Source organism: Phoxinus phoxinus (assembly GCF_949152265.1).
Source record: "Phoxinus phoxinus genome assembly, chromosome: 7".
NCBI lineage: Eukaryota > Metazoa > Chordata > Actinopteri > Cypriniformes > Leuciscidae > Phoxinus > Phoxinus phoxinus.
The window spans coordinates 24,248,659-24,273,007 of NC_136882.1; the positions used below are offsets into that span (position 1 = coordinate 24,248,659).

At 36.9% G+C, this 24,349-nt stretch overlaps 1 protein-coding gene across 1 annotated transcript in view; it reads right to left on the reverse strand.

The window, feature by feature from the left end:
* The window catches only part of kcnh3 (potassium voltage-gated channel, subfamily H (eag-related), member 3), a 109,676-nt gene that overhangs the window by 23,917 nt on the left and 61,410 nt on the right, over positions 1-24,349 (reverse strand). The window contains exons 2-8 of the mRNA XM_079617447.1: positions 14,050-14,283; positions 7,043-7,177; positions 4,598-4,737; positions 4,001-4,253; positions 3,779-3,817; positions 2,992-3,149; positions 2,432-2,639 (exon numbers count right to left, since the gene is read on the reverse strand). Of these exons, the coding sequence (XP_079473573.1) occupies positions 2,432-2,639; positions 2,992-3,149; positions 3,779-3,817; positions 4,001-4,253; positions 4,598-4,737; positions 7,043-7,177; positions 14,050-14,179 (1,063 nt within the window). The 5' untranslated portion in view covers positions 14,180-14,283. The remainder of the gene's footprint in view (positions 1-2,431; positions 2,640-2,991; positions 3,150-3,778; positions 3,818-4,000; positions 4,254-4,597; positions 4,738-7,042; positions 7,178-14,049; positions 14,284-24,349) is intronic.

Here is a 24,349-nt window from a genome sequence, read left to right on the forward strand (position 1 = left end):
CCATCAACCCATGCTTGACATATTTACAGCCTTTGGAATGAATAGCGCAAATGTATTGATGGAACAGCCCATAAAGATATATACTACGTATCCTGCTGTTTAGGATGAAATTATGATCAGAAAATTGCTAATGAGTGTAAAAATGGTGTCTCAGATCACAAAGCTTACATTGGGTTTTAAATCACTGCAAGGGGAAATAAAGGACAAGTACACATGAAAGCTTACTTTCAAGCTTACAGGATCCTCAAGCAGAAATAGAGGGCTAGCGAATCAGTGTTGGTTGAGGAAGATGAGGGAAATTGATGGGCAAGAAGAGGATATTAAAATTCCTGTAATAACCTTTTTATAGGATAATATACAATCTGTTCTCTTCCAAACCACTTAAGAAAGAATCAAGAAGTTTGTTGATTTGACACTGGGATTTTTGGAGCCAACTTTAAAATCCTCTCTAGTCTCTCAAGGTCTGCCGGGCAGCTATCCATTAAAAAGAACAGTGTTCTGCTGAGGTGAGGGCAGTGAAGTGAGTGATATGGAGAGAAAAAAGACAGAGACCGAGGCGCAGAGCAACAAGAGTTCAATCAGTTCCTGGAGGAACCCTCAGAGACACCTTTCATCATTGATACAGCAGAACTCCAATCCATTTACATTCTTTCATTTCCCCATTTCCAACAAAAATAGACAGCACAACTCAAAACTACTTCAATATTTCATTACTATCAATAACACTATCTCAAGTTTCCACAAATAATAATAGCAGTAAAGAGCCAATCTGAAACTGGTACTCACCAGATATAAAACAGCATTTTGTAAATCTAGAACATTTACAATATTCTACATTCACCATTTGAAAGCTGAACTGAAAAAAAATTTAGTCATGTATTTCAGTGCTAAATATTCCATCTGATGTGCAGAATGCTACAAACTTCCATTTCTACTAGCAAAACTAAATGTGTCAAGACAGCCTCATGTGCTTAATATTTAATGGCTGGCCAATGTAAAACTGGGCAGAAGGGAATGGTGTGTGATACTGTTGGCAACACCAGCAGAGACTGGATACTGGAGTAGTATACTTGCTTTTTAGGAGAACGTGTGGATGAAATTTAAACTGCTGGCCAGTAGCCAGTGTGGTGTAGTGGTCAGTGTGGGCATATTGTAGGGGATTTTCTATGAATAAATTGTCAAATAATATGTGCGAATAGGTTGGACACACAAATATTTTAAGGAGGCTTTTGTGTATGACAACACCACCAAATGTTAGCCAAAGCCACTTATGGATCTCACCAAGTATCAGGGATTTATATATGGTTGTGAATCTTTGAAGCAATTCACAAATCATTGGTTTCTGTCAATTCAGTTTAAAAATTGGTTTCTATGAGTGAGTAAAAGCAATATGTTAATATTGAGTAACTTAAATTTGAAACCTTTTAGATTTACTTTTTTTATTTTGTTGAGGTCAAAGCAGTCTCACTGCAGTGACGTTCCTGAATGCATTAATGTTTTTGACCGAATCTGTTGAATGATTGATTCAATGACTCAGTCAGTCAGTAAAAAGGCTAATCAAAATAGAGGACCATAACTAAATGTGGTCTAGATCATATCAATTTTATCATGCACTCTTCTGTGCACTACAGCCATTTATTTTACCCTTGGTCTTCTTTTCTCTTTCATGTGGAGAGCAGCACATGGAAGACTGAGAGAGAGATGTTCATTTCCAGTCAAATTGATACAGTAATTCACTTGTTCATGAACAAATGTGAAAAAGGTAAGTTTGTTCAGAGTTAGACTTGACATGACGTGAAGATAATGTCTTATATCAGAGATCTCATCAGGTCTTTAGAGGTGTGCCGTTCAAGAGCCAGAGAATGTTCTGTCCTTCTAACAAAACGCATTACGTCTGGCTTGTTTTTCAGTCTACCTGATTTGAAAAGTAATATGCACCTCTTTTAAAAGCACAAATCCAAAACATTTGTAATCTGAAGTCTTTTTGTAAGGCACATGAAGAGGTTGTCGTACATTTTCAATGTAATAAGCATGTTCGTGGACAGAAATCTTCAATAATGATCCTTGTGTATGAGACACTGTGAAAAGAACTCTTTCACATGTGAAAATAAATAAGATGGTTTCTGTCCAATTTATGCTAACAAATCAAGGCCAGCATCTGACCTGAAGCGGTACTTATGCTAATATCCAAACTGCCATTCAGTTTTTTTCTTTTGTTGTGGTTGACTTTTTAATTTCACTTACATTATTTAATTTCACTTACATTATCTGGTTTCATAAAACATCTAGTAAAGATATTTAATATTTTTAAAATCATCATTTTTATTTTAGCTCAGCCAGTTCAAGGGGAAAAACTGACCTAAAGAATCTGTTTCAATAAATTTTAAAGATTGAAACGGCTATGTTGACAGTTTGTAGATATGATACTCACCAATGTCCCAGGAACCAGGGCTGTTATTCTCAATCTCGCTGCGCCCGATTACGTACCAGACACAGGCCATCCAATGTGCCAGCAAGGCAAACATCGACATGAGTAATGTGAGTACAACTGCACTGTATTGGGAGTAGCGCTCCAGCTTTTGCAGCAAGCGTAGAAGCCGTAACAATCGAACAGTCTTCAGCAGATGAACTCCAAAGTACTAAACACACAGAGATGGAATGCATAGCTCAAAAGGAAATTATAATTATTTAAGATGGCATGCCCAGCATCATATAAAATATGGTGTGTGTGTCCCACAAAGCTCTGTGTGAGGCCCATTAAAGGCACAGTATGTAGTTTTCCCTGATAGAAGTCGCATATTCAAAACAATAACAAAGGCGTAGCTTGATGATGCTGTGGAGCGTGGAGTGATGGGAGTTTTGGGATATTTTATACAAAAATCGTACATATTGTGCCTTTAAAAAACTATTTAAAAATACTTAAAGATACTTAAAACTGTGAATAAACAGTTGGCTCAAAATGACATAAAAATCAGCAAAATTAACACTTACCACACTGACATTGAAGGCGTACAACAGGTCAAAAGGTAGCGCAGCAATCAGGTCCACGAAGAGCCAGGTTGTGACATAATGCACACAGATAGATCGTCCATCATACACCACCTGGCCTGATGTGCTCACAAATGTGGTGCGAAAGTTTAGCAAAATATCTGTCACAGAAAAAAAAAAAAAAAAAAAAAAATAGAAGACACAGATATATATTTATTTTTAAAGCACAGAAAACTGTATTTTAATCATTACCTCGTTCAGTGACAGGTTATATAAGTTTGGTCTGGGTAGTGACTATAATACTATTTAATGGAAATTGCAGTTGCAGTAAATACAGTAGCACTTAATTGAAGCTCAGTTTAGTAAATGGTTTTAGGCACTTTGCAAATGTTTTGATGATACAAATATTTTTTTCTAAATTATGAAATTGTGTTTAATGGGCAGAAACAGATCCTGTCATTAAACACTAAGTGCCCTTGAGCAGTGCTAAAAAGCTTATCCACACACTGTGGATTTCTAATATAAAGGTGATGGCTGGAGATATGATGTTTTGTCTAATAGATTTGTATACGAGTATATCGAGTTATTTGTTAGAGTATAAGAGTTATTTTTGAACTATAAAACATATCTTTAGCATTTGTATTTGCTGAACTGTCCTTCAAAATCTTTTCAGTTTTTAGTGTTTTTAAGGCTTTATAATTGCTAGATGTGTTTTAATGATGTTTGCTTAGTAACATCTTTAACTTTTTACTAGCTCCGAGTAATTGAAAGATGTCTGGCTGTATATTACCTCTGTGATATAAAAGACTGTCTGCACAGCACACAAAACCTGAACAATAACAGAATTGTGTTACAATTCTGGGTACTTTATTAGCAGGCTATGGGACCAAACGGCATTTAATATCTTAATATCATTTAATAGATAACATTACTGAGACAGAACTTTTTTTTTTTTCTTTTGCGCTAAACTAATGACACTACAAAAACTATAGCACTGAAGGTTGAGCCTTACCTAACATGAAAAGGATTTCCACAAGGATGTCGCTCACACTCGGTGGACTTCTAGGGGTCGATGACTCATCCCGTCCACCAACAACAGTGAAACAAACATTGTAGGGAACAGTAACTGCTACATAAAAGGTCGCTAACAGGATCAGCCAATCCCAGCCAGCTTTGAAGGTGCCATAATGGAGAAGAATGAAACGGCTCTTCTGAATGGCTGCCACTTTGTACTCTGGGATGGGCGGCTTCTCGCCAAACATGTTCTAAATGATATCAATGTTCAGACAGAAATGTCCAGTGAATTTTTTGTTAACATTTTTTTCTTTAATCAATATTTCCATAAACAGTATGCTGTGTGCTGCTCAGTCACAATGAATTAAATAATCCAATACCTTTAGAAGTAAATGACCTGAAAAGCCACACTGATGACTTTTTTCTCATAAGTGAACACAGCGTTGTGTATCTATTTATATAGCTTTACAAATTCATTGTTGTATTTTATACTATATGCAAATGGTGTAAATATTGCACTGCTGAAGTGGTGCAGGCTAGGGGTAAATCCAGGTTTATAGCATAAGACATTGTAACTGAGAGTTTAAGGACTTACATTGTTGATCTTGAGTTTGCTCTTGTCTTGTTTCTGCAGATGTCCAGACAGCTGGTAAAGCACAGCTCTACTGCGCCGCCGGTTGGTATTGAAGCCCGGTGGCCGTGTGACCTTGTGCACCTCCAACCCCGTCTCCGCGTCTTAGCAGAGAAGAGCCATATATAATTTTTATTGATTTCATTTCAGAATTTTTTTCTCAACACAAAATAACATCAAGGTATTTTAGAAAAACAAAAAAATACCACATGTAGCTTTACTGCGCATCAATGAAACATGAGAACCGATTAGCACCATTACTTAACTGAAGTTATTAGAAAAGTCTACCTTAATTTCTTACCCATAATCTTCTGAATGAACAGAACGATTACATTTACCCATTAGCATGCTGCATGCTCAATACAAATTACATTTGCATTCATTAGTTTATCAAGGGTTTGTAAATATGACAAAAAAATCTAATGTAAAACACAGCAACTGAAAAAAATAAAAAACACTTATTAATTTGAACAATTGTGAACACAGCTAGATAACACCATGGGAAATAAACAGCCACATTTATAATGGACAATTGTAGCCTTTTGAAGCTTTTTAAAAAGGAAAAATATGCTAATTTGGTTGTTTGTGCTTGTTCTTCTTCCCTCTCTAAAGGCTACCAGACTCTCATTCTATCATGCAGGGGTGTTCAGAGATATTTAGAAAGGTGGCCTATTCTGTGACATAGTGACTTAGTAGCCATAATTTGTTTTTAAAGCAGTGGTTCACCCAAAAATCTAAATTCTGTCATTATTTTACTCTAATCTCATGCTATTCCCTACCTGTATGATTTGCTTTAGTTACCGTAATAGAACACAAAAAATACTTTAAGAGGAGATTTGCTCTCTTCTCATATGCAAACTAACATGTTCCCAGCAACCAACCCTTGACTGAAGTGTTGATTTTAATTGATGACTTTAGTTTTAATTGATGACTTTAATTTGGAGAGAACCATCTGTCAGTTTCTTGTAACTAGATGTCTTACAAATCCTCCAATGTATTTTTTGTTTAGTTCTTTCCAAATCCTCATTCTAGCCTTTTTTTTGTGTGCTTTTTCACTTTTTTTTGGCTTTTTAATTACACTTTTCTTAAGTGATTCCAATAATTCCCTTTTAATGAGTTGACATAATTGACCAGATTTATTATTCCTAGTGCCAATACAATGTTCATCCATCAACCAAATGAACAGTAACCGTGCTTTTGCTCAAGCCACTAAAGGGAGCTTCACACCTCTGTGCCAAGCTTTCCTACCGACCCTCCCTGTCTTGCGTGTGTATTTTCATCTCTCTCTCTCTCTCTCTCTCTCTCTCTCTCTCTCTCTCTCTTTATCAGTCTACTACTACTCTCTCTCTCTCTCTCTCTCTCTCTCTCTCTCTCTCTGGGGAGGAGAAGTGTCAGGATTACTGTAAAAGCGAACACCACATGAGATGCTGCTGGCCTGTGTCGAAGCATCCACAACGCATGATTCAGTAGCCAAGAAGTGAGAGGGAATGAGAAATAGAGGATAGGATGAGCTTGCTAATAAGTATGACACTGACAGGACCAGGTGTTTGAGCTATGTGTGCATATGAATATTAGTGGAATTAAGGGAGAATGGGCAAAATTATCCTGCAATACACTTTGTAGAGCATCCGTACAAGGCTAAAAGTGTTGCTGTCTGTCTAAAAAGATAATTTGCCCTTTTGAAACCATACTCCCTTTGTTATATAGCACTTTGCTTCTGTACCTACCTTTACTGTATACAGCAATTTTACTCATTATGACTCTTGCTTTTCTCTCTTTTCATCATTGTTTTCTATGTTCTACACAAAACAGTATAACTGTGTTTTTAGTGCATTTTACCCTCATTACTGAAGGTACTTGAGAGACTGGATTAACAAGCAACATTTTTTTTCAAGAATCAAGTGTTCTTTAAACCACCAGTACATAGATGGTTTACTAAAGAACTAAAGTATAAAAAGTAGGGATCCACCAATATAAAACATTTTAATGGCTGATAAATTATATACTAATAAATAATTGTAAATATATATTTTTTTTAAATTGAGGGTTTTATCATGTGAGGGTTGTGAGCGAGATGACAGCAAAAACAATACACATAAAAATAGGGACACTTAAATATATATAATTAAATTAAATTAAATGACACACACACACACACACACACACACACACACACACACACACACACACACACACACACACACACACACACACACACACACACACACACACACACACACACACACACACACACACACACACACACACACAATAATAGAAAATACTGATACCAATCAATTAAAAACAACTTTAACATTGGCTAATTACTGATATTGGTGGTGTTTTTTTTTACTGGAACTTTTATTTATCCTACTTGATAAATCCCATCATGAAGGTAGCAACACTCACCTCTTTCTGGGTTCTGTTCTTCATCTTGGACTTTCTTGTTGTCTGTTATGTCCTTGTGTGATACTAGAAAGAGCACCACCTCTCCCTTCTCATTCTTAATGGGCACGATATCCAGAAGACACCAGAACTGAGTTCCTGTCACAACATAATATCTGCCGTCAGAGTTAACATTAAACGTGAACATTCAATATTGACACACATTTATTGACAAGCATTTACTGAGCCTTATATTTAGATCAGACTTCATGTTTAAAATGTAGCATAGATCTATAAATGTCTTGATTAGACCTTTTCTGCGTATTGCTTTTAGTCTCAATCAGAACTAGCTTTTGTTTTTCTTAAATGGCTGTAATACCTTTATTTCCCATGAGCCAAGTCAAGATATAGTGCTGCAACAACTAATCAATGAAATGTATAAGTAAACAGTCAAGAATTCATTTTCTTTTCGATTAGTTGGGTCTTTTATGCTCAGCACAGAGAATCTCCATCCGTGACGTCACAATGCAATAGTCAAAACTTTATTTCAATGAGTTCACAATGCGAGTCGCAATGCAAAACATTCAACAACGCAAGTTTGGGAATATTCCATTTTAAATATTTAAATTCATTTTTTATTTAATGAGCATATAGATTTGTGTAGATCCAGATTTAATGTATAAAACACCATTTTATTTTACTGTCAAGTATTTATGTAAACCGATTTTTGATGTGCTGCTTCTCTCTAAGTTTACACATTAGTCTTTTGACAGGTGAGCAGAACATGTCTTGAATGCTGAGCTCAGAATTCACTGTTGTGTGTCTGTGTTTGTGTGCGGATATGTGTGCCTTCTGTAGGTTCAACGATCTGCAGCTGCTCAACATTATGCCACAGCATCATTCCATGCCTCATTAAATCAAAACGGAGGGAAACGGAAAGAAAGAGGTAACATGCTTGGCAGGAGGTTGCATGGAGTCCCTATTGATACACAGTTCTCTCTCTCTCTGCGTGTGTGTGTGTGTGTGTGTGTGTGTGTGTGTGTGTGTGTGTGTGTGTGTGTGTGTGAGAATCACCAAACCCTATCATTAGGCACAGCTTGAGTCAAGAGAAGTGAATTTCAATAAAAAAGAATACATTTCATTGAACCAGCAGTCAGAAACTATAGACCATGTAATACAATGAGCAATAAGTTCAAAACAGAGCACTTAATAATCCCTAAATAGTGCAACATGCCAACCTATGAATAAAGCATGTGCCGCTGACAATAGCTAAATACAATATATTAATTTGTGCCACATGCGGTGAACAGCTAAAATAAACAGCTACTAGTTTGACAGTACAATGGATGCAACGTTGTTATGATGATTATTGGCCTAAAGGGTCAGCAATCATTCTTAAACCTCACATAAGAGCTCTTTAATACCATAAATTAACTACCATTGTATCTCAAAGCAACTGTGCATTATTTATTGCTGTTTCCAGTTTACTTAGAACAGGAGAGAGGCCGCACTATGCATAAATAGTATTTTTATTTGCACAAACGCGTTTCGGCGCGTGCCTTCTTCAGTGTTTCCAGTTTACAAAATGAAAAAGTTTGTGGCTCGAGTTAGCAGAGATCTACAAGTTGCTCAAGCAAAACTCACTTTCGGACATTCCTAACAGTCATTGATGCCAACTCATTCAACACTCCAGTTAGTCCAAAAGTACTGTCTGCCGAGGGTTTCATAAAGGCAGCAAAATGTATGTTTCTGATGTATTTTGCTGAAAAGGATAGAGTATAACAAATAAAACAAATTGGAAATATAACAGTGATCTGATGGCAGTAGTTATCTAGTAAATAGGAGTACAGTGAAGATAGCAGTTCTTTCTCGAGTCAAGAGTCAGTTAATGGTTACAGTTCTCGAGTCACCAGTACATTAAACTAAGGAAACAGTTCACACTCGGACATGTCTGCGAAGAACCGACAAGCTGCTGATACAAGCATGTGTAAACCATGCAGTTGACTTAAATTATTTTTTTATTTTTTTTTAAGTTCAAGGGTTAGTTCACCCAAAAATGAAAATAATGTCATTAATGACTCACCCTCATGTCGTTCTAAGCCCGTAAGACCTCCGTTCATCTTCGGAACACAGTTTAAGATATTTTAGATTTAGTCCAAGAGCTTTCTGTCCGTCCATTGAAACTGTATATACAGTATACTGTCCATGTCCATAAAGGTAATATAAACATCATCAAAGTAGTCCATGTGACATCAGTGGGTTAGTTAGAAGTTTTTGAAGCATCGAAAATACTTTTTGGTCCAAAAATAACACAAAATAAGACTTTATTCAGCATTGTATTCTCTCCCGGGTCTGTTGTCAATCCTTCACAGTTACGCTGATGGCGTAAGACGCTGATGACGTGTTATCTGGTGCGCCCGAGCTTCATTTATAGACTGAGGGAAACGCACGCTGTAAAAGTGTCTCATCCGCGACATGCACATTTACGCACCATTAAAAAAATTATATCCACGCAAACAATGTAGAATAGCTTGAATATAGTGTGCGTCTCCCTCAGACTGTAAACGAAGCTCGGGCGCAACAGATAACACGTCATCAGCGTCTTACGTCAGCGGCGTCACTGCGGAGTCCTGAACGCAGATTGACAACAGACCCGGGAGAGAATACAATGCTGAATAAAGTCTTATTTTGTGTTATTTTTGGACCAAAAAGTATTTTCGATGCTTCAAAAACTTCTAACTAACCCACTGATGTCACATGGACTACTTTGATGATGTTTATATTACCTTTATGGACATGGACAGTATACTGTATATACATTTTCAATGGACGGACAGAAAGCTCTCGGACTAAATCTAAAATATCTTAAACTGTGTTCCGAAGATGAACGGAGGTCTTACGGGCTTAGAACGACATGAGGGTGAGTCATTAATGACATTATTTTCATTTTTGGGTGAACTAACCCTTTCATTGAAACTAAATGTCCGAAAAATCCAGAATCTGACTTCTCATTAATACTTATGTAAACACCTAGTTACTTGTATGTTTTTATATATATATATAAAAAAAACTACCCAATTACACAAAACCAGAGAGGGGTTTTGAATAAATGAACAATCTAAGGGTGACATTATTAGATTTGAACTGTTACATTTATAGTAATTATAACATACCTATTTATATTATTCAAGTCAAAACCATAATATAGTAGAGGCACGAATAAATGTTTTGCTACTTTTTGGTCTGTTTTTTTTTTTTCACCCCAAAATGATTAAATCGTTTGCAAAGTCATTGATAAAACCACTGGATTCATAAGGATTACTTTTATGCTGCCCTTATGTGCTTTTTGGTAACCATTAACTTGCATTGTATGGACCTACAGAGCTGAGGTATTTTCTAAAAATATATTTTTTGTTCTAAACAAAGTCATACTCATCTGGGATGCCATAGCATAATAAAGCAATAAGCCCCGTGAACAGCTAAGGGGCTTTGTTAGGCATGACGTGGAGTGGAGTGCCTAAAACCCCCTTAGCTGTTCTTAATCCACTGTAAAGCACGGCTTCAGGGGGCTTATTGCTTTTATAATGGTTACTCCATAAAAATATTCATTTTAATATTTATTTTATTCATAAAATAAACACCAGCAACAAAAATATAACGTTAACACATGTATTCATCCGCCAAGCAATGTAGTTGCAAAGAGGTGGATAAGCAACACATGCAACAACAAAGAATCACAAACGGCAGTTGCGCAGTAATACTAATGTAAAACGGCTTTGAACGCGGCTCAACCAGTCAGAATCAAGGCCTGGGACTATCCGTTTTATAAGGGTGAGTAAATATGAACTATTCCTTTAAGTTTGAATAGCATCACTCCCCAACATTGCCAAAACACTTAATATAATGGACATTTAATTAACAAAAAACATTTCCAAAGCAGTCCTTTAAATGCTATCCCTGAGACATTCTACCCAGTTATTTCAGCAGTATAAAATTACTTCTTCTGAGTCTTCATTGTATGATCGTCTTTTTAATTGGTTCATTTGAGGTTTTATTTCAAAGTGATAATTGAATGTGCATTTGACAGTCTGTTGAGCTCTTCATCTCACTGACAGTCTCTCAATGCAAAATGGCAGTTGTGCAACTGTGGGAATTTACAGCAGTCTTGCAACTATGATCTTCTATTCCCTTTGAACCATGTACAACCTCAACCTAGCCCGCAGGCCATGAGAGGTGCGTGAGATGTATTTTGCGAGCACCACAGCATTTAGAAGTCCTTTGACTCCATGACAAAGTGACTGGAGAATTGTTGGGACTGATGTACAGAGGAAATGTGAAAGAGGAAGCATTCGGAATGCAACGGGACTGCAGTGGCTTGTTCAGACAATCCACAAATTAAAGGATAATTCCGGTATTTAACACCTTGAGTCTATATTGTAGTTTGTTTTGGATGAACAAGAGTGGTGGACAAAATTTTTTTGACAATGGTTCCTCTCTCGAGTTTTTGACTATAAAAGAATTGGCCATGGACCCATTTAACATTGGAGTCAATGGGCATGTCCGAAAATGTCATTAAAACAACCTTTAACATTAGTTTTCAAAACTGTGCAACTCACCGAGTGATTAGTGATGTTAGTTGATGTTCCAGAAACAAAAAGTGCTGCGAAATACAGTTTCTGTCGTGTTTTATTCGTCATTTTGTAAAATCCCATTGTTGAAAAAATAGTTCCACTATAGCAAAATAAACGGATTGGAATCATATATTGCAACGATATATTGTTTATAATCATCAACGAACACCACTTACCACTCGGTGAGTTTAACAGTTTTGTAAACGAACATTATTGGCTGTTTTAATGACATTTTCGGACATGCCCATTGACTCCAATGTTAAATGGGTCCATGGCCAATTCTATTATAGTCAAAAACTCGAGAGAGGAACCATTGTCAAAAAAATGTTGTCCACCACTCTTGTTCATCCAAAACAAACTACAATATAGACTCAAGGTGTTAAATACCGGAATTATCCTTTAACCATTACCAACTGGGTAGAAGAACACAAATTGTCTATTTTCTTTGAAAAGGCAACAACCAGATACAGAGCATCTCTTACAAACCCGTAAAATGAATGAATCGAACTCAACGCTGCTCCCACAGTGTGCTCTCTGAATTTGGACTCTGAATTAAGAGCAAATTTCCCCTGATGCATGTTGCACGAATGCTACATTAAAGTAAATCAGGTGAGAAATCGGCTGTGAAATGCTGCTGTGTTTGGAAAACCTTTTGCGAAAAATGTCTGGCAGATTCTCCCTAACTGTTCTGGTGTCTGATAGGGTCTGGTGTCTGACAGAGAGATCTACGCTGTATGTTCACAGCAATTCACAGTGGTCTCCTGGTACACGGATGGAATCATGTTCAGTTGACCGCAGGTGGGTAAAAACGTGGATGGAATTAACTAGATGACACGCGCCACTCTTTCAGTGTATCACGTTCAACATGAAACAAATCAAGCCGTCATCTCTGAGCACACTGTTTATCCAAGGCTGGATTAAAGACATATTGTGTTATTTTCAGGGAAATCGGTGAGGGAGAGAAAAGAGAGCTGTTGAATATCATAATCTATGCTCAGCTGCTCCAGACACAAGTTAAAGAACAAGGCAGGCATTTAAAGTCAATTTGTTCAAATAAATGGATTGTCTGGACTTAAATGGTATTTGTTTAGTCATCTACTGTGAGGGGTTAGCTCAAGATTACTCCTAAAGTGAGCCATTGTAAATGTGTTTTCCTTTCAGATCAGTTGATTATAAAATCAAGATTGCATTCATTCAATTTGTACATGCATTTTATTATCCATTAAAATGCCTAGCACTGCCAATTCATGATCAAATCATTTTAAATGTTGAACAATAAGTAAGGGATCATGTACAGTACATACGGTACTCATATTTTCTAACTTATTACACTGCCACTTAACTAAATGCAAATGAAATGTCGATTTGAAGTGAAATTTAGTTTTTATTAGACAGTGGAATCTAACACAGATGTTGGAAATGATTTTCATTACAGTCAATTATAAAAGATTTAACAGCAGAATCGGCCAATTCAGCAAACTATTCCAGAGAGCCGTATAATAATAAAATCCATTGTTTCAAGATCTAAAGAAAATAGTGGGTTGATTAAATTTAAATGTTCTTATTCAGTACATAGTTTGCTTCTGTTCTTTTATTTTTAATCCTTCCATCACTGTTCCTCACCCCTTTGTGTTAATTCATTTATGTCTGGCCTGCAGTGCCTGCTGTATCACTCTAATCAAGTCAGCATACAACATTTATTTGTGATTAATTGATTTTAGAGTTTGGCTTGATTTGGTGTCCTCATCCACAGTGGACCTGTAGTAATTTAATTGTTTATGGCAACCTTTGGCAACCTCCTTAATGAATCCCTTTCCCTTTCTGAATGCAGGTCACATTTAGGTCTTGATGCAACTCATTATTATTATTAACAATGATTAATCATTCAATTACTGATAATATCAATTATTCATTATTGTATATATATATATATATTGTAAAATTATAAACAACTAAATTAACTGTGGGAATGGACTAATACTAAATTTGCATGATACTTAAGATGGATGTTATGGGAATTGGGATGAAGTCCAAGTCTGCTTTTGTTGCTGGAGACAAAGGCATATATCAAACTTTATATTAGGTGTCCTTAACTACTATGTACTTAGATAAAAAAATAAGTACAATATACTTTTGCTGCTATTGAGGTGGGTTACTTGTAAGGTTAGGGACATGTTTGATGGTGTGGGAAGGCTTGAGGCTGGGTTAAGGTGTAATGGGAAGGTCAACAGTGTAATTACAGCTGCAATTACATGCAGGGTTTTTTTTTAGTAAGTACAATGTAAAAACATGTATACAATAAGTGCATTGTATCAAATTATTAATTTAAACGTTAGTACATAGAAAAGACACCTAATGTGAAGTGGGACCAAGGCATGTAGTTAACTACGTTATTCCTACCTCCTTTTTTGTAGAAGACCAGTTCCGTCTTAAACTCCCGCCTTTCGTCCAGTGCGCCTTGGATCTGTGCCATCAGCTTATCACTGGTCTCTGGCCCATACAGAAAATGACACGCACAGCTCTTCTGCATCAGTTCCGCCCGGGCATAGCCAGTGAGTTCACAGAAGCCATCGGAACAGTACACGATGGGATAGAGAGACTGGACCTGTGCGTTCCCCAGCACAAAGTTACTGTCTGTGAGGGGGAAAACAACAAAGAGAAAAAGATAAAGCTCTGCTCATAAGAAATTCAACAAAGTTCTTTGAGTTTCAACACTCAAAAGTGTTAATATGCAGTGATAGAAAAATAATGTGAGTTAACAGCAATCCCTTGTGCAAGCGATCTTTTCTCCAGCTCTGTTATCGCACTCACCCCAGACTGACTGGGGGCCTGAACAATTCGCACATCTTCTCAACAATGCTTTAAAGGCACCTTTAAACATTTTCCTCAAGCCTACAGGGAATCTGTTTTGACTGCTGCCATCAGACAGTGCAAGGCTTCTTTATCATGCACCTCCTCTTGCTCAACACTGTAGTAGTTATGCTCACATTCTTAAGAGTGGTACGGGTAGATATCTCTTGACTTTAATGGAGGGGTTCAAGCTTGAGATTCGACTACAGTTCTACTGTATGTTCCCCCTCGGACTATTTGATATGCCTGAATGAATGTGACAGGAGTGAGGTAAGCAGCCATTTGTATACAGTATATGCTGCTGTGATGAGCTACTCTTAAACTTTCGCTAACTCATTTAAAACATTTTGTTTTGCACTCTGTGTTATGTTTTGCATTATATATTATAACTGTATTGCTTTGAATATTGTATATGAAGTATAGAGCAAATAGTATACTAAACATTTTCTCAGAAAGTGTCCAAATGCATTCATTTTTAGAATATTTTGGGAGCCCCTGTTGTTATAAATTAAAATCAATATGCCAAAGCATATTTTTGTTTTTTAATATAATCAGAGTTGTATATTTATATTAGTTTATTCAGATTTATTGAACTCGTTTGCATAACTGCTTTTCATAACAATTTCCTATATTGGATGAAATTCCATTCATCATCCTTCTTTATTTTATTAGATTTACAGGCTGCAGTGTTAAGCAGAACCAAAATAACACCATTCAGTTCTGAAAGTGTGAATGATAAACACGCTCAAGCACTGAATCTAAAGCCCAGTATTATTCCACACAATTTCCTTATAAGCAAGCACAAACATGCACTGACTTTAGACTGCACGTATTCAGAAGCATGGCTTTTTATCATCAAAAAAGATAAATGAAAAATTGAGAGAATATTATGAATGACAAAAAGAATGGAATGTGCCGCCTTATATTATCAGCAGTCATTAAATCCTGCCTTAGAGGTAAGAAGTCATAATCATATTCTGACCAATCGAATATTTATTGCTTCGCGTCGAGGCGCAAATATTGATCCATGGTCTGGCGGGAACCCCTCTCCCTCTCTCTATGTGTTTAATATTTCAAAGGGTTGTGAACGGGAGCAGATTTGAATGTGGAATTTAAAAAGGAGCAGTGAGCTGCAGGTTAATTTTTCGAGGTATAATAAAGTGGATGGAACGGGAGAGAAAAGCTACCAATCACATCCTCAAGACAACAGCACAAAGAAGTCATCACAACAGCTTTCGAGAAAGACAGCCAGGATGTGAAGAAAGAGTTGACAAGAAAAGTCAAGTGATGTAATATTTTATTACTACACTACACTGTTTACTCGATTCTGATTGATCAAAAGCACCATCCAGCAGTCTGATATTACATCAGATGTTACAGCGCTGTGTATTAGTCCACTCTTCCAGGTAACTGAAACTGTCGCTAGTGTCTCCAGTACTGTCAAATAAGCTTTGAGGATTTTAGTAATGTAATACTGTTACAATTCATTATATATATAAAAAAATGATGTCTATACTTATTTGGTAGATAGCAGCAGTGTGATAAGCAGGATAATGTACAACAACTCTCACTGACTGCCGATAAAAAAGGTGGAAATCTATCGGGCTGATATCTCAGATAGATTTTTTATCTGTACTTAACTTTAGAATACTGCTATATCATTAATGCATAACAACTACACAGGAACAAATTAATAACATAAATGTAACATTCTAATAACTATTATTAACTAACAAGAAACTCTGATCCAAAACAAGGTTTTGGAAAGTAACCACGGTAATTATGTAATGCATAATAATTATTATTATTGTAACCAAAGTTAAAATGCCTTATAATATTTCACAGATTCCTTGTTACATCTGAAATGAGTTGTTTGTCATGGTTAAATGCATCATACTTTCTAAAGGTGTATTATGTAACTGCGGTTACAGTTATTCATGAAACCAAACAATGCATTGTAAGGTGCATTACAATGCATAATTAATACATTAAAAATACTTTTATAATGCATTATACATAAAGGCTTAAAGTAAATAGTTACCGAAATTCCCTCTGATGGATTTACACTTCTAGTCATTACTAGTGGGTTACCATGATCTTCACTTTAGAATATTGTTCCAGATAATTAGAAATCCCTTTAGAATTATTTAGTAACACACAAGTCAATACTATACAAAACCTTACAAAAATGCTTACAAAGACTTCAAACATTACTTTGGTTACATTTCAGGACGAGATTGTATCCCTTGCTTTTAGGAAGTTATCATGCTTCTCACTTTAGGGTACTGAAGGATTTGGTCATACTTTACTGTCATTACTTGGTGGGTTACCAATACCATGACCTTCACTTTAGAATGAATTATACATTATGCACATTTAATTATTAACCTGTATAGTAGTTCTTAGTCCTCTGGGAGGTATGAAAAAAATTGTAGTTACTAGAATATTCCATTACTTATTTGTTCGTGTTATTCATTACTGAGGGAACAGTATTCTTGAGTGTTACCATGTTTGTGATATGTTGTGTACATGAGCAGTGCCACGTCTGCATTGTTGTCTCATGTTTTCTCTGCTAAACCCTATCTTTTTTTACCTGGCTGAAACTTCCCGTTTATTCTCATTACTCTGTAATGAATGAAGTGAATCCCACTAACAAGAGCTTCCGTATGAGTTGTATTAGATGTACTTGCTGTTGCTGCGATGAAATATTACAAATGTAAAATAAAAGCTGAGGGTGATTAATGCAGGACCTCGGAGACGGACAAAACACTCTCAACTAAAGTGGCTTTCAAATCTCTCTGCGGTTGAATAGATAGATCTATGACACAACTGATGGGGAAATAAATACCAGAAATCTTGTTTACAAGACAATCTGAAGATGTTGTTTACTTTTATTGTTTTGATTTGATTGTTTGATTTGATTGTTGATTGTTGCCGACATGTCACAATGGAACTTGACTAAACTGCATTAATCCACTACGCATCTCTCTCTCTCTCTTGTTGACACATTACTCAAGTAATGGAAAAGAGGCTTGAATTAAAGTTGACAACAAACTTCTGGTCCAGTTACAGTATGTCTGTCTTTTTTCTCCTCCTTATTTTCTTTCCTATTTATCTCTTTAATGAGTTAACTTGACGCTGCACCACTAATCTGAACTATGAATTGCACACAGCTTTTTCAATTATCTAACGTTTCAAACACTGCACACTCGCATGGTTGTAAAGCACTAATGTTTGTTATTTTATGGCTAGACAAGATATATTGCCAAAGTTTATTGTTTAATGAGTTTGTTTTACAAATTAAAAAATATAATGGTTGCATAATGTATGATAGTTCACTTGTTTTTATTGCTTAATCAGCAGTGCCTCATGCTAAAAAAAAGAAAAGAGAAATCATGTGAGACTTATTTAATGTCTTTTGTTTCTTCTAGGCAAAAATAAGATCAAGTGTTCTGCAAATGAAGACATTTTTAGATTAATTTATGAAGTCCAAAATCAGAGTTTTAAAGGTTACTTTTCAACCTTAATAATATATTTCCAAGTCTCTTGTGATGGTACATCGACTTACAATAGGTTGAATGACACGTCTGCCATAGCCTGACGGGGTCTATAGCGTTTTTAATCATACTTTTAAACTTCGGGTTTCGGGTAGTAACCGGCGAACAAAGAGAACTACACAATTCGACTCCTTTACGGCATATACGTCACTTCCACCACCACCCCCACTTCCTTAAAATCGGACGTGCGAGCCAAACTAGCGTTTGTTTGCCAAATGTTATAGTCATGGCCGAAGCAGCACAGAAAAGCAAGAAAGCAAAGGTTTTGTCGGAGGAAAGCAAAAAGAGGAAACGAGAAAGTGATCGCATTAAAGGCAGAACGAGGATCAACATTGGGCTAGCGTTTTCTCGCTGGCGTGAGCTGAAGGAGGAGGAGGGGTGCCCGATGTCACCCGTCTCGGTTCTCCAGGGATTGTTCTCTTTTTTTGAGCGACAGTCCCAGAAAACATATTCATATTCATATTCTTTCACGGGACACGAATTGTCCCGTTTTTGTGTGAAAATGTACTTCTAAAGTAGAATTTCCTGGTTTCAAATTAAACCGTTTCCGTCTACTGTTACTGTGTTTTCTTCATAGTTGTGTACATAGTTCTTCATAGTGTGGGGGGGCTACCAGCGGCTCGGTGGCGGCGGCAGGCCCAATCCCCGCTGCTGCGCGAGCTTCCTCTCTCCTGGCTTGGAGGGCTCGGAGAGACATATCCGCGCAGAGGTCGCAGGACCCCCCCGTCCCTGAGGGCTGACTCAGCATGGGCCAGCCCCATGCACACGACGCAAAACAGGTGCGTGTCGGGGGGGACGATGGGGCCCGAGCACAAGTTGCAAATAGTTGCCATCGGATGCAGGAGACAGTGCGAGTATCTCCGGTGCAACTTCAACGACGGCGAAAAAATCCAAAGTTGTAGTATCAGCTTTCTAGCACACGATTTGAGCGTGAAGAGAGAGATTCTGATGTAATTGACGCTGCTCTTGCATTATAACTGCAACGGTGTTTCAGTATTTGCATATTTGCGTCAATTGGCCAGCTTTGCTGGCGTTAGCCTATAAGATTTCAGCGGAAGTGAAGGAGGAGAGGAGTTCCCATATACGACATCCGTAATGTCGAAGTTCCGTAGCCTTGATAGGGAACCATGGTAAAAACCAGGGGGGCAGTGTTCCGAAAGACATTGAAGCCGACCCGGGCGCCGCCATTGGCTAGCGGACCCCCACCTGCTGTTAGCATTCCATTGACTCCCATTCATTTTGGCGTCACTTTGACAGCGAATAACTTTACATCTGAGGCGTTTAAAGACACCGTTTGTCCATTGTTTATTTCTAAAGAAACACGAAAATGTATAAAAGGCTCCATTACCTTGTATCTTACGTTATGGCCCCGTAGAAGCAGTTTTTGTAAAAATAGGCTAACGATTGCGTCATACCCGCGCGACTCTGTCGCACAAGTCGAAAAATGACCGTATGGACAGGCAGAGAAGCTCGCAAGCAATCGGGAGGACGTGGAGGCATAAAGTCAAGGGAGAAGCCCATAGAGAGTGATAAAGTTGCTCCCGCTGCTAGCTCATGGACAGCTAATACTCACGCTCTCCGTCTCTGCGAGATTCGGAAGGGAATGATTCAGATTTCTCTCGGCACAGCTACTAGAAGACCTACAGGTTGCTCACGTCACATCTACGTCGTCAAGCTCAGTTTGAGCCTGCGCAGTTCGCCTTGCGATCAGGAAGTGAGTGCTTCTAATTGACTTCATTTCTCTCCGTTGAAACCTATGGGGTCGCTGTGTCCAGTTTATATACTGTCTATGGTAAAAACGGGTAAAACAGTGGCCAATGCCAGGCGTTTACTTTTATTTGATTGGAAGCTCAACTTATCGCCTAGCAACTGCCTGTGCTGTCGGTCAGTCGCGCGCACACACATCCAAGATGATACAGTGTGAGTTTAGTTGCTAGCTAGCTTTTTAAAAACTGTCTATTTACATCTATTGTGTGAAATGGGGGGAGAGACGGACGAGGAGGATAACACAACAAAATCGGATGAGCCACCAGTGTCAAAGAAAATACTATTTACAACCTACAACTCAGACCCCCAAAAATAATAATAATCTGAGTGTCCCGGTTTTTCACAAATCAAAGGTGGCAACCCTACGCGGACTTTCAAATATCAAATGAAAGCCTATGTCTAAAGGGCGTGTACAAGTTTGGTAGGGGCTACATTCTTGCAAGTAAATATATAAGATGTACAAAATCATATTTTAGGATACCTAACATGTCTGTGATATTTGTTTATTTGTCTTGCCTCAAGCTATAATGCAAATCGATTTGTAAAATTAGCAGATTCATCTATGGTAGCTTGATATTATAATATTGACGATATATGGTTATTATATCTACCACTCAAACATTGCATTGAAGTATCATATATCATATATTCAGTAAAACGGTAACCAATAGACTAGGCTACTATAATGACGCTGGCTTGTAAACATGAGCATCGTGATCATTTGTCGTTTGAAAAAAAATATAACCCATGAAATTATATTCACATGACATGCTGAAATATATGCCACTGTACCTGGGATGAAGACATTTCACACGCGACGCAAGCAGAACACCTGCATGTGAACTCCTCCAACAGTGTTCAGGGCTATCATGGTTGTCAACAAATGCACGTGCATGTATGACAGAGTTTACGACAGTAGTAGAGGACAATACTGTTTCCCAACTCTAGGGGGACCCCGAGAGCAAAAGTTACCTGGTGTTACTTTAAATACAGAATCAAATATTTATCATGTCCACAGGCCAACAAGTATTTTGTAAGCCCATTTTCCAACATTTAATAAATAGTATAACATAAAAATGTACTTAACACTTCAACAGTTGAAAATGTTAATATTTGTCTAAATTTGTTTCTATTTTTCTAACTTCACAAGTACAACCTTGTTTCTCAGCACACACACATTCCTCTTACAGGCACAACATTACACATATGTCAGCTTTATACTGTAGGAACAAAATAAAGTGTAACAGAAACATTGCAGTTATTGCCATAAACAACAGAATAAAAGTAAAGCTGACAAATATAACATGCTAGTTGCTCATTACAGAAGCATTAGCATAACAGCTAGCAGATACTGCTGTTTGCTCTGTATGGTTTCACATTGACTGCTTTTTAATGACTTCTTTATCTCTGCTATCTTGCCCGTGGCTTTTCTCCCTCGTAGACTTTATTAATTTTACAAAATGCATTCAATTCCCCCTTAAATTTTAGATGAAAAGCTTTACTTTGTCAACACGACTCAAAAGCTAACCCACAGTCTATCCAACTGATGGTTTGTATACTTTGCTCTTTGCACTTGGCCTGGGGCTATGCTTAGGCATCAAGTAACTTTTTCACAAAAAAAAAAAAGTTATTTCAGGTAATGACAAGATTATATAAATTTTCACTTTTGAATAGCCAACTAGACTGGGGAGTCCCAGACCCTAACATGATGAAAGCTGCATTCATCTGTATGACAGGTCGCAAAAACAGCAAGAAAAAGTACTGCAGAGCATCTAACTGAATTGCTTCTTCATGAGATGTGTTCATTTACTTTTATTTGATATTATGTAAAGTGACTTACAGTGCATTCAAGGTTTACATTTTTGCCAATATGCATGTTACTGTATGAGTGAACATTCTTCTTCTCCAGAAATATGCTCCCATAGCATCAGCGGTTAAGGGGGAAAATAAAACTTTTTGATATTTATCCTTTAACAGACACTTTATTTAAGTACTCAATATCAATAGTGTTTAAAGGGAATTCAATGTTTTAAAACAAATTTAGTTTTAGGTAAAAACTCATGTTAAATAAAATGTAACTGATATCAAGCTGGTATGAAGCCTCAATTTATGATCTATGAGGAGAAGTGATGAAGGAATTCTTTGATAACAAATTATTCTCTGATACTGCTATTGTAAAGGGAAACAACTGTAAGGAAATGCAACCGCAAACATAAAATCTAACTAAAGCACAAATTAAATTACAGAACAAAACATAACCCTGACAGCATTGTGATGCTTTTACACATTTATTCTAAAGGTAAGAACATTCGAATATACTTTTAAACCAGTTTTACCATGTTGAACTGAAGAAACTGAAAATGTTGTTATTCTTGGTGACTCAAAATAATGTAATGCTTGAGTGGATTTCATTTTCTAATGCTATGAATGAGAATGATTTAGTAATTAAGATATAATGCAATTTGCATATGCATTCATTGAACTGCAATGGCTGAAGAATAAAGTTACAGTACATGAGTGTTTCTGGATACTTCAGTACAAGAGAGCTCAGAGTAGATAAGCAAGAGGAGATCTCAGATCTTGAAAATGCTTTGTGTAAACACAGGCTCTGCTAGGCAGACATCTTGCTACAGGGCAAAAGAACCACAGGGACCTTGATGAATAAAATAACGAGACTTCCAATAGCGACATCCCATAAATAATGAACTATTCCATGGTAGAGCGTGGAGCTCGAGCTTGTGTCTTGTGTTGGTTAATGAATCAGGTACAGAAAACAAGGTCATGGTAGCTTCATTTCTTCAGTTCAGATTGGAACAGAATTTTACCAACTTCCCACTACCCAAGTGCTACACGTGTGAGTGCTTGTATACATGTTTTATAGTGCACGCACTTTATACCCGTTATTCAATAATAATAATTATGCAACATTTGCATGAAATCTGCATACTATCGTTTAAGTAAATCAGGATTCACCAATAAGTTTCATAGTAAAAATGTATTTTAAATTTAGAATTTATGGGTCTGTAATCTGTATGAAAGGTGTTTATTGTGTTTGAACTGCTTTTGAGAATTGGCAATGCTGGACTATCTTGCTGCAGGAGATCTTTGTGCATCTTTAGAGAGCGTCAAGTAGGTTTTGAGAGTGACGAAAGACTGTTAAGGTTGTATAGAAAGCCCATATATGGAGATGGTTTGGCTGTTTTATGCAAATGACTAACCTTGGGCACACGGTCGCTCATTTAGAATACTCCAAATCCATTAACATTAGAACAAGGTTAAGAACTAATTCATGTGCATCCACACGTCATGAATTAGGTGACATCTTTTTGTGAGACGTTCTCCTGTGCGTACAAATACGAAATAATCAAATGACTGTGAATGAGACCCAATGTCTTTAGAGTTAAGTGACTCTTATAATAGGTTACATCGGTATGCTAATAGGTGGCAATAAGTTACTGACTGTCTTTATGAGTGAGTCATGGAATCATTACCTCAACCGATTTGTTCAAAACATTTATTCAGGAAAGATGCAAGTGACTGGCTGTTTCCAAATATTAAAACTTCCCTTCAGTAGTAGGTTAAAAACAGTATGTGAAAAGTGTTTTATGTTTACAGTTTTTAAAACCAGTAGGCAAAAAGTCTGCAGATGTCTTTGTTGGTTGGTTATGACATCTTAGGTTCTGGTTTAGCTAAATGAAGCAGCAGGAGAGCTGAAGCATATACATTAAAATCCAGTCCAGCTCTGCTGTATCTAGAGCAGCATTGAGATGCAGTGAGTGATGTCAGTGGTGTGTCAGTCTTGAAGACTTTGATGAAGACCTTTTGAAACTGAAATTGCAAGCCTTTTTATACAAAGACGCTTACAAAAATATGTGTTGCAGTCACTATAAGATTACTGCAACAGCAAATTCTAAATAATAAATATGCTTGATAATAATTGCCTGCTTTCATAAAGGTTAATGATTTCCAGTTAATGCTCGTTAAGCCAAATGTAGTGAGTATGTGAAGCCTTTCACATACCTCTGAGCCACTGACCCCAGAGCAGTTAAATCATAAAACAGAAATCTCAATTGGCATTCAATTGTATGTTTTTTCAGCTGCTGTTCTTTATAAAAATTTACAAAGGTGCAAAGGCTTAGAATTTGGCATTTGTGGAACAATGTGAAATAGTCTTTCTCTTACATACAGTACTGTAGTACGCTTTTGTCTCCATTCATGTCACAAGCCAAAGTGTCTGATTCTGATTTTTCAGTTTCTTTTTCTTGCTTGTGTGACTTTTTAAATGTGGTGACTGTCCTGCTCTTCATGATGCCAAAGGTAAATAAAGTATGCAATTACTGCAAATAATATGTTAGATTAGTGCATCTAATTCCGAACTGGCTGTTTTCAGCAAGTCATTTTGCAAAAAAATCTAATATGTGTCTGATTTACAATCATGGAATCATTACCTCAACCGATTTGTTCAAAACTCTGATTTGACATATGAATATCAAATCAGAAATGGGATCATGTGGGATCAGAAAATC